This window comes from Rissa tridactyla, chromosome 4 (assembly GCF_028500815.1).
Source record: "Rissa tridactyla isolate bRisTri1 chromosome 4, bRisTri1.patW.cur.20221130, whole genome shotgun sequence".
Lineage (NCBI taxonomy): Eukaryota > Metazoa > Chordata > Aves > Charadriiformes > Laridae > Rissa > Rissa tridactyla.
Window position 1 is genome coordinate 9,050,590 of NC_071469.1, and position 11,297 is coordinate 9,061,886.

The 11,297-nt window shown below is 50.6% G+C and overlaps 1 protein-coding gene across 1 annotated transcript in view; it reads right to left on the minus strand.

The window, feature by feature from the left end:
* Positions 1–396: 396 nt before the first annotated feature.
* Positions 397–11,297, minus strand: part of PAX6 (paired box 6) — a 14,738-nt gene continuing 3,837 nt past the window's right edge. The window contains 9 exon segments of the mRNA XM_054199550.1: positions 397–482; positions 1,346–1,496; positions 3,536–3,651; positions 3,774–3,924; positions 4,194–4,276; positions 5,115–5,273; positions 9,796–9,961; positions 10,528–10,743; positions 10,837–10,878. Coding sequence (XP_054055525.1) covers positions 397–482; positions 1,346–1,496; positions 3,536–3,651; positions 3,774–3,924; positions 4,194–4,276; positions 5,115–5,273; positions 9,796–9,961; positions 10,528–10,743; positions 10,837–10,878 — 1,170 coding nt within the window.

The following is an 11,297-nucleotide window of genomic DNA, read 5'->3' on the forward strand; positions in this document are numbered from 1 at the left end:
GATAAAACTCTTAAATTCGTGGCAAAGCTTGTTGATCATGGCTTCTTTTTTTTTTTTCCTTTTCTTTTTTTTTTTTTAAAACAACTTCATGACCAACACAGATCAAACATCCATCCAGTCTACATTGTTCTTTTTTTTTTTTCATTATAACATACAAATGCCCATTTACAAATAATACACCAAAATGAATAAAAGTTTGGATACCAAAATGAAGATTTGTTCCAACTGATATAATGCCTTCAGTGTACAAAGGTCCATGTGAAAGTCTTTTCCATGTGTTACAGCATAGGGCACAGTTGCAGTACAGAAGTACTCTGAGAGCCATTCTTCCTTTATAAAATACTGCTGAACATCCAACTGTTGTCCATATAGTCATTTACGGAATTAACACATGTTTTACTGTAATCTTGGCCAGTATTGAGACATATCAGGTTCACTGCCAGGGACTTGAACTGGAACTGACACTCCAGGGGAAATGAGACCTGAAAATTGAGGGGGAAAATGGATATTTTAGTTTTTCTATACATAGCACAATTTTTGCTTTACCATTTCAGAGATTTGTGCTTGTATTGTAGTATTAAATCTCGAAATCTATAAACCTGTAGAATCGGTTGGGGGGGGGTGGGATATTTTAAAAACCTGCACACATCTCACTGATTTGTTGTTATAAATAAACTGTCATGCTTTGAGATAAATGCCAGAGCCTCGGCTCACTTGTATCAGCTGGGAATTCAGCCCAAAATACACTGAACATTTCTATTCTTTTAAAATGCACCTGGCTTGCTCCCGCTTATGCTGACACTTAGCCTTTTGTACCCTGTTTTGCCTTCTTATGCAAAGGTTAATATTTCTGCAGGTTCCCTGCCTTTTCGATAACTTCAAATCTTTAGCAAAAAATGGCCTCTGACACAGACATGGTAAAAACACGCCCAGGTCTCTAACACTTTCACGTACGCTTAACTTTACGGGTGTGAGTATCTCTGCTGAAATTTAACGGCGAAATAAAATGCTGCTTTGGAATTTAATTATACAGGGAAGATTTTGCGGGATGGGGGCCTGACTGAAGGGTTTTCCACTGCACCGCTCTTCAAACGCCATCTCTGTCCATCAGCCGCCTTTCATCTACCCCTCCAGCGGCAGCTTAAAAAAATCAGAGTTTCTGCTCTAGCCTGCAAGGTTATACATTTTCATCTTCTGCCTGGTTCGGCAGCTACTCAAACCCAACAGAGAGACCTCACCCAGCCATGGGGAGAGGCTTCTCCCAGCGAATACACGTGAAAAGCCGGATGGCCGGAGCAAGGAAGTGGCGCTGGCGGAAAGGCGGAGGGAACGCGAGGCCACTCACCTGTGGAAGTGGTGCCAGAGGTGCCCATCGGCTGGCTGTTCATGTGTGTCTGCATGTGAGGAGGGGTGTAGGTATCATAGCTCCGTCCATTCACCGATGGACTGGTGGGCAGCATGCAAGAGTAGGAAGAGGTCTGGCTGGGTACCGGGGGCTAGGGAAGCAAAGGACAAAACAGCGTTAGGTATCGGCCGAGGTAAACGCGGCGTTACGCTCCTCTGGATGGATGTGCCAGCCCTCAGGAGCAGCACGCACAAGCGAAAAATGAGCTTCGGTTTCAAATTCAGGGACCTAGATGTAAAGCCCTCTTTAGGAGGTCAACCAAGCAGCCTCTTCCCAAGGGTTTTTGGTCTACGGAAACAAGGTGGATGGTCACCAGCGCCTTTTCAAGCTGCAGTTGACGGGCAGATCCCTACATCTAGGTGCTAATGAAGGTGTTACATACCTAAACCGAGGAAACAAAGCCCTTCTTTTGCGCTTACGTAGGAGAAAGATGCCTCCTGCCATTTGCAGCCACAGAGAGACGGAGCAGGGCTGGCGTCTTATCTCGCATCTGGTGGTGTAACTAAAAGCTATTAGTGGTGTAACTAAAAATTACTCCACTGACGCACACGGGCTGGTCCTGCATCTGCCCGTATGCGCAGACAACGTGTGGGTTTGGGGTGACCGAGGCTCTGAAGGGGGATCAACGCACACAACGTGTTGTGTGCGTTGATCCCCCTTCAGAGCCTCGGTCACCCCAAACCCATGCCAGCAGCATCCCAGGAGACCAGACATCTCCATCTACCTAAACACCAACCCCTAAAACCCCATCTGCCAGGGGGGACAGCAGCTGGGGGCAGGAGGTGAGGGTTGGCACGGGATGCCCCAAGTAGGGCCGTCTCCCACTCCGAGGTACTGGGGGAGCGGCAACCGGTGCAGCCCCGGCACGGGGAGGGAGTGGGAAAGCAGGATGAGTAATTCCCGCTCCGAGCACACGAGACTTGACATGTCTGCACATATTTCCTCCGCCTCCACATCCCCTGACACACGCCGCCTCCGAAAATACTGACAGCCTCGCACACACATGCCGTGGCTCTGGGAGAGAACCAGCAAGGCGCCCCGCATCCGCAGGGAGATGCCGATGGTTATTGGCTGCCAAATCTCCCGCTCCACACATCGCGTGGCCATCACGCCGTCGTTGGCCACATCGGCAGGACTTCCCGGAGTGGCTCACACATTCCAGGTCCCTGCCCAGGTGCCCGTCAGTGAACCGGGAGCCTCCTGTTTTTCCCAAGGATTCCCTCCCATACCAGCTCTTTGATCTTTTGTCGCCTGCTCTCGCTGCCGGGAACGGCGCCGCCGGCCTCCAACGTCACGAAATAGCGACCCAGCCAATGTCATTTCTTTCCGCGGACTTGGGAGACTCTAACTTTATTTGGTTAATTTTGGTTCAGCAATTAGTAACATAGTAATTGCCGCAGCGAAGGAGTCAGGCTCTCTAATCTGCTCGCCTGTCTCCAGCAGTGGTCAATGCTGTGTGCCTCAGACAAAGCTGTAAAACTCCCGTAATTGGCCAGCACCTTCCTAGGCCAACCCCACCATTAAAAAAGGAGGAATTTTGCATCTGAAAGGTCTATAGAAACAGACCCCAAAGGAATAGATTTCTTCCTAACCCAGCTGGTGATCAGCTAATGCTTTCAGGCATGAGGATTGACAGCTCTTGCAATTCTGGCTTAGCTGGCATAACCACTGATGCTAATCACATCCTTCCCTCTCTCAGGTGTTCCTAATGCGCCGCCACCACATTACCTACGCCAAGAAGGTCGGATCCCTCCAGCAGCTTATTCAGGCAGCAATTGCCACAATACTGCACCAGTGAGTTCCATAGGTTAACTGCGGGGGGTTCCAAAAATGGCTTTTTCATCACAGATTTGTTGCCTTGTAATTTTGAGGACCTTTCTCTTTTAAAATTCGTGGAAAAGGGTTCGGTTGAGCACCAGGACTTACAGTGCCCTCACCCTTGTGATTCTCCCAAAGGGGGCATCTTTTCAGATGCCAGGGAAGCCTTTGGTGCCGGTTTCCCTGCAGCGGGATTTGGGTCCATAACCCCCCCATCCTGCGGAGGAAGGTCCCCCATCCGCGCTCCCGCACACCCCACAGGCCGCTGAGTCCCGAGGGAGCGCGGTGCCACAGCAGCGACACCGGACTTACTTGCATAGGCAGGTTGTTGGCCATGGTGAAGCTAGGCATGGGCGGCAGCGCGCTGTACGTGTTTGTGAGCGCCGTGTCTGTTCTGCCCAACATGGAACCTGATGTGAAAGAGGAAACTATAATAGAATAGACAGATAGACGAACACATTAGTTTAACCGCAGTTACAATTGGCGATGCACTCTCAGAGTCTTATTTTCCCCAGAGGGTGGAGGAAGGTGAGGGGGTTGGTGGCATTACCGGGGGTGGTTGGTTGCGGGATCGGCTGGTAAACGCTTGTGCTGAAACTACTACTGATGGGAATGTGGCTGGGAGTGTTGCTGGCTTGTCTTCGCTGGTTCCTCAGCTTCTCTTCCCTTCTCCACTTGGCCCTTCTGTTAGAAAACCACACCTGAAAATACAGCGTTTGAGAGACATGAATGAGTTTACGAGGACCTCCCCGACATAACTCAAGGCCATGCTGATAGAAAGTTGGCTTGCAGTACAGCAAAGCAGCATCCGAAAGCAAACCCCAGCTGCTGCTGTTTTCCTGAAGGAGGAGATGGACAAATATCTCATCACAAGTAGGGGCTGCCCTGTGCTTCGAGAAGCCAGGAATAACAAAATTCGCATAGTAATAGTAAAAATAATAATAGTCATAATTGCACAGCATCTCAGTACCTGTATCCTTGCTTCAGGCAGGTCTATTTTAGCAGCTAGTCTCTCTCTTGCAAACACATCGGGATAGTGGGTCCTCTCAAATTCTGCAGAAGGAAATATTTTTGAGTTAGTTGCAAAAGAGTTAATGTGGCCGACTGTAAAATCAGAGTCCTTCCTGCGTTGCCTATGCTCTAAATGCTCTTAAGAAACATGGCTGTAAAGGCAACGCTGAGCTTTCTGTGTGTGTGTGTGTTAGGAAGGAGGATGCTTTGCCTGCTGGGGAATATTGCTCAGGGGGCAGGCAGGCTTGGGTGCAATGCCGCATCTTTCAAGCGGCAGTGAGGGCTTCTGCCACTGCTGAGAGGGTCCCCAAGGCAGCTCTGACCCTGTCACCAAGAAGCGAAATGGCACATCGCTAAATAACAGCGGAAAATAAGAACAAAGATGCGCAGCGGGTCAGAGGCGAGGTGTACCCAGGCCGGTCAGGGAAAAGGGCACCTGCTCCCAGCCCCGGGCAGCGGCAGCGCTGGGGACGGGCAGCAAGCGTGGGGGCAGGCGCGGGGGGCTGCTGCCACCCCCAGCTGCCTGCCCTCGCCTTGCCAGCGTACGGCAAGGCGGCCCGGCCGGGGGTACGGCACACTCGGCGGGAGGAGATTTATCCCCTGGGAGAGGAGCCCGGGATGTAACACCGGTGTTTCTGTATGGTCCATGCCCCGAGTACGTCCCCTTTGAAAACCTTTCAACAGCTTTTTGGGGCATATCGCAGCCAGCGGTGAATATTTGGAGCTCAATGAATAAAAGAGCATGGAGGGAGCCACAGACTTAAAATACATACATATATATAAGGCACGTGAACGCCATGCTTCCTTTCAGCTCTTAATATAGTCAGGGCACATTTTTGCTTTTCTCTCCTGCTTCAGACAGTAGGAAAATGTCACTCACCTTTCTCAAGGGCTTCAATTTGCTCTTGGGTAAAGGATGTCCTATTTCTCTGCAGCTTTCTTTTCAGCTGGAGTCTCATTTGGGCCTCGTCTGAATCTTCTCCGTTAGAGCTGATGGAGTTAGTGTTTTCCCCTCCTCCCTCCTGTTGCGGACAGCCATCTGTGGAACCGAGAGTCAGAAAGTGAAACGCGGGTACGCGTGTTTTAAGATCCCTATCAGAGAAATAACGCGATTGGAAACAAGTTCGGCCATGTTTGCTGACACCCTCCCTTAAAAACGTCTCGGGTATCAAAGCAACATTGTGCTGATGACACAGGTAACATGGAAACATTTCAGTTTCCAGCGTTATCGCAAACATCGGAGATAAGGAATTACGATCGCCTGGTCTTAATTTCATTTTGTTTTTCCTCTGGAATAAAACCCTCATAAAAATACTTTCCCCCGAAAGTGATTCTTTGCATGAATCGCTGCTGAAGTGCCATGGCAGTTTCCTCTGTCTGCTGCATTTATTTACCTATTGCTATATTTAAAATAGTGATGTTCAGTATTTCAGATTATCTATAATCAGTAATTCCTATCTAATCAATTAGATGTTGATAGGTTTGCAGAAAATGCTATTAAGAAACCAAACCAAGCTTGTAATCTTTTTTAAAAAATATTTATCCAGTTTTTATTTGAATTCTGCACAGTCAATTTCATTTTAAAGGTTGTGAATTTAGAAGTGCCTGCATTGTTCTGCAGTTTTATTCAACTATTGTATGAGTGTGCATTGCCTTGACACCTATTACTGAGCACAGCTGTAATTATATCATCACCAAGAACAGGCTATAATTGCTGAAAATGGAATTTTATATTTAGATAAAAGGACTGTCCATTCTTTGTAATGTGTTGCACCAGAGAAAAGTAAGATTTCTTTTAAAATTTTAACATGTAATTTTAAAAGAAATAGTAGCGAGTTCACTAACTAGCTAAATACGCTATTCTGCAGCTGAACGTTTGGCATATCATTTAAGCGGTACATTTTTAATTAGGGCATTTCCACCACTTTTAATGTAATTTCTGTCATGGAACAGGGGGGAAAGTTGCATTGTGCTCTCCTTTTGGGTGGTGGCGGGGATGCGTCCCGGGGCCAGCCGGTTTTGCGGGGCGCTGGGGACACCCCAGGCTGCCGTGGGCCAAAGAGACGGAGGTTTCTGGCGAGGCAGAGAAGTCGTTGTCCCTAAATTAGCTCTCCCTCTCCTTTCAAAGCATATTTTTTCGAGGCGTTTTGATGTGGCATAAAGGGGGAGACGGGATGAGGGGCGCATGGGCTACTTATGCTAATTCCCTTGAAAAGTTACGCCAAAAATAAATAGCGACACTCCCGCTACATCCTTTAAATATTGTGGGAAATCAACTTTAAAGTAATATCATTTATAATCGGCGAACAATGGCCCCGGCCTTCAAAGCTCGGGGGGAATTGTGACAGGATCTGGTGGGACCCTTTCAACCACTTTGAAATGTTTTAAAACCCGAACTTTCTCCCCCATTTAAACACAGGGATTCAGCGGCCGTGGTCACCATATGGGCGGCCGCAGCCCCATTGAGGCGGCCGGCGGCGGGTGAATAGCCGGGGGGGCGGGGGGGGGGAGGTATAGGGGGAGAAGGGAAAGGGGGGGTTGCTGCCTTTCAGGGGCACACAAAGCCGCCGAGCCCGGGGAGCTCCGCCGCGGCGGGGCAGCCGCCCTGCCCAGCGCCGGTGGCAGCGCCGGGGGCCGCGCCCGCCCGCTGCGGGGGCCGCCGCTTAACCTCCGCCACCGCTCTCATCCATCACTGTCCGCACCGAGCGGACCGGCGCGGATCGCGGGGGGGGCAAGGGGAGAGGGGAGAGGGTCGGGGTTGGGGGGGGCGGGGGGAAGGAGCCGCCCAAAGCCGGCCGCCCCCCGCGCCGTCGGGGCTGGGCAGAGCGCACCGCCCGCTCGGGGCAGCGGAGCGCACCCGCGGAGCCGCACCGCCCGCGCTTCCCAGGGCCAAGCCCGAATCGAGCCCCGGCTCTTTCCACCTCCGTCTCAATTATTTTTAAACTTTTGCAGCCACTTTTTTTTTTTTTTTTTGCAACCTTCTCTTCCTGCGCTCCCCATCTCCCTCCGACCCTTTGAGACAGCTAAAAGTTTCACCGAGAGTTTAACACCCTTATGATTATTTAAAACCCCCGTGCCTGACAACTAAGATATCTTCTTTTTAGAAGCCCCCCCGCTTTTTTTTTTTTTTTTTAAAAAAAAGCCCCTAAAAGGAACGATCTCAATAGGGCTGTTCCACCTTCCAGACCTAATCCGTAAGAAAGCGAGTGAATGTCCGTCCCTATTATCCTATAGCCAGACCATCTGACGCTGGGCATAGGATTTGTTTCCTGGAAAAAAAAAAAAAAAAAAAAAAAAAAAAAGAGAGAGAGAAAGAAAAAAAAAAGACGCTGGGAAATAAAATCATTCCTTAGTTTCTTAGTGTCTTAATCAGTGAGGCGGAAAACAAGCAAAAAAAGATAGCAAACCAATTGCGGCACCTCTCAGCTATAGAGCTGGGATCAAAACATTGTAGCATCTGTTGAAAGAGAAAGTGTCTAAATCCTATAGAAGGCTTTAGTCTTATAAGAGAGGGAGGGGAAAAAAAAAGATAAGAAACAGTGTCTCCGTGATCCCTAAAACCACTAAATCACTGGAGAATTTCTCCCGGATAGAGATGTCTCTTTTTGTTCTGTCAGCCCTCATGTATCCATTATTTTATTCACTGCTGCATGGCGTTTATCAGATTGAGACCATATTTGTACCCCTCTGAGACCTAACCTCGCCTTATGCTTTTTGAGTAATGGACTCTTAAAATCCAGTAACATACCCCTGCAAGGGAAAAACATTAGAGGGAGCATGAATATTCCAGAGGAAATCCATTTTATTAATTTTAATTTTGCGATGCGGATGCTTTAAGTGCCTGCCTGCCTCCCCCTCGCCTCTCCTGCCCACGCACACACGCACCCCCGGCCCGAGCAAGCCCTGCCCCGACCCGCACCGCCTTATTTCGGCTGCAATTTGGGAGAGGGCTCCAGGATTCCTGACGCCCCGGGGCCCGCGCTCCCCCGCGGAAACTGCGCTCATCCCCACGCCACTGGGGGGGGGTCACCACAAGCCTCCAGCAGCTCCACCGACACGCACACACACGCACCCAGACACAGGCGCCTCCACCGCAGTGGCCAAGGGCTGCCTGGCCCCAGGTGTGCCCCCACCGCGCCGCGCCGCACCACACCCGCGCACACCGCGCGGAGCCGGGCCCGGAGACACCGCGCTGTGGCAGAGAGGGCAGGCAAGGGGGCACCCTGAGTTTCTCCATCTAACGCTTTTTCTAAAAAAAAAATAAACAAAAAAAAAAAACCTAAACAAAAACCGGACAGGAGCGGAGGGCATCTGTTGGAGCCGCACGGGCGGAAAGTGCGCTCCCCTCCGCCGTTTGGCTCTCGGGTGCGGGCAGAGGAGGAAGGACGGGGAGCCCCGACGGCGGCGGGGATGCCGGCAGCGGGACAGGGGCAGCCCCCGCCCGGCCCCGGGCGCCGCAGGTAGGGGCGAGCCGGCGGGCGGCTGTCGGTAGGGTCCGTCCCGGCTCCGGGGAGGGGGGACATAGGGCAAAACAAAATTTAAAAAACTAAAAAAATAAAAAATACCAAAGTGGGGGTGGGGGGAAGCGAGGGCTCCGCTCTATCTTTCTAGTGTCCTTCATAGATTGTTTTCTTCTCTTAAAACTGACATGTCTAATTGGCAAGCGGTGCCATATCGTGTCCAGAGGTCTCCTGTGGAACATTTCTACAGCTGTCTCCTTCAACTAGACGCTTATTCATGTCGCCTTAATGAGAAACAAAACGATCTCTAATGAGCAATTACATAGCGACAGAATTGTTCCCATAACAAATTCTTGCGTGTGACAGAAACATCCTTTGTACCAGATATTCCGCACACTGTTACCGATTTTTTTTTCCTTGCGGGGTGAAAACAAAAAGCAGGTTGTTGTATATAGACACCTCTTCTAAAGGAATGACCACAGCCAGGGAGAGAGCCGAGCCTCAACAGAGCCCGTATTCAAAAAGAGCCATTAACCATCTTAAGTATGTAACGTAACATCCCATTATCCTTCATATTATCCCCTTGTCATTCCTACAACAAATACCTATTAATCTTCAGGATAAACAGTTTCCTATATTTACAAAGTTGTTTCGGGTCCATTGAGGAGGAACTATAATCAGCCCTACGGAGATAGTGACCCATCCTCCCGGCTTTGGAGACCCCGGCGCGGGAAGGCGGCCCGGGCGGCGAGCAGGAGCCCTAATTATCGGGCTGATGGGCGAGGTTAGGGACCAGCCCCGGAACCCGCCCGGCTGTCGGCACCGCACCTCGGCGGCCGCGGCGGTCGCTCCCGGGCTGCCCTGCCCGCCTCCGGGCCGGCGCTGAGGCTGGAATCCCTCCCGCTCGCCGGTCCCCGCCACCCACCTGCCCGGGGAGGCGGTGGGAGGGACGCCCTGGGCCACCGTCCCGAGAAAACTGCACGGCGGCGGCGGTCGGGGAGGGGGATAGAGGGGACCCGCGTCGGGGCCACCTCCGCCGGGCGAGGCCGAGCCGAGCCGGGTCGCCCCGAGCCGGGTCGCGGCGGCCGGGCTGTCCCTTACCTTGGGCGGGCTGCCCGGGTACCGAGGTGCCGGGGTACCAGCCGGGCCGGGTGCCCCAGGTCCCCGTCTGCCCGTTCAGCATCCTTAGCTTGTCGTACATCCCGTCGGCACCCATCTGTTGCTTTTCGCTAGCCAGGTTGCGTAGGACTCTGTTTATCGACGACACCTGGAAGGCAAAGGACAGGAAAGGCAATGGTAGTGCGGTAGCGCGCTCCTCGCCAGACAACCGCGCAACCCCCGCGCCCCTTCCGCGCCGCGGGCGGCTCGACCTGGGCGCAAGTCAGGGGGTTCCCCGAGCGCCGGCTGCGCTGCGGCCACCCCGTACCGCCGTGTCCCAGCCGCCCCGACTCGCTTACTGCTGGTGGTGGTGCAAAAAACAAACAAACAAACCACGGGGCGGGAGGTGGAAAAAAAGGGAGAAAAAAAAATAGAAAAAAAAAAAAAGCCCCAAACCCAACCCTGCAAAACCAGAGTGATGGCTTCGACTGATGCTCGCAGTCCTGAGGCGCCAGGCGCAGGGGTGACCCGCATATTTATTTTTTATTTTTTTTTTCCTCCCTCCTTAAAGGCATTTGTCAGATTCTGTATGAAAAAATGCGTCTGACCCTGCCACATGCAAATGATGTGAACCTGCTATCCTCTCATCTGATACCAAAACAAAGGAAGCAGAGGCTCGCTACGGCTACCCAGCATTGTACACAGCACACAGGAAGGTTTTTTCCATGAACTTACACTGGGTATATTATCGTTGGTACAGACCCCCTCTGATAGTAATCTGTCTCGAATCTCCCACGCAAAGATGGAGGGGCACTCTCGTTTATACTGCGCTATTTTGCTTACAACTTCTGGAGTCGCTACTCTCGGTTTACTACCTCCGATTGCCCTGGGTCTGATGGAGCCAGTTTCGTAATACCTGCCCAAAATTTTACTCACACATCCATTCGACACCTGGATAGGGAAGCGGACAGAAAATCACATTATTAATAATTTCAAGACAAAAATAAAATTGTTTAAGTATGCATTAAACAATGACAAGCTTACGTTTTGATTGTCCAGCACTTGGACTTTTGCATCTGCATGGGTCTATAACACAAAAATATACCTTAAATGGTATGAGAACTTACTTAGAGAGTCTTTTTTTTCTTTAAAAAAAAAAAAAATTACATTCGTGGCCCTACCCTCTACCAAAGTGATACTTTAAAAACATTTGGAAGAAAAAAAAAAATCTGGTCAAAACGTAATTCTTTTAGTATTAATGTTAAAATACGCCTTAAATGCGAACAATAGCTAAGCCAGACTAGTCTCCATCGTCCGCACTGCTCTTAGACAGAGTACTTGCGGGGGACAGGGTGAGTGAGGGGTTACCAAGACCTACATTTACAATGTACCCCTGAGCTGCGCCAGATCGCGTTAGTGTCCGTAAAGACAGATTCCGGGCTAAAACAGCGTGGCTTTGAGGGGGTTTCTTTTTTTTTTTTGTTTTCTTTTCCTCTTTTTTTTTT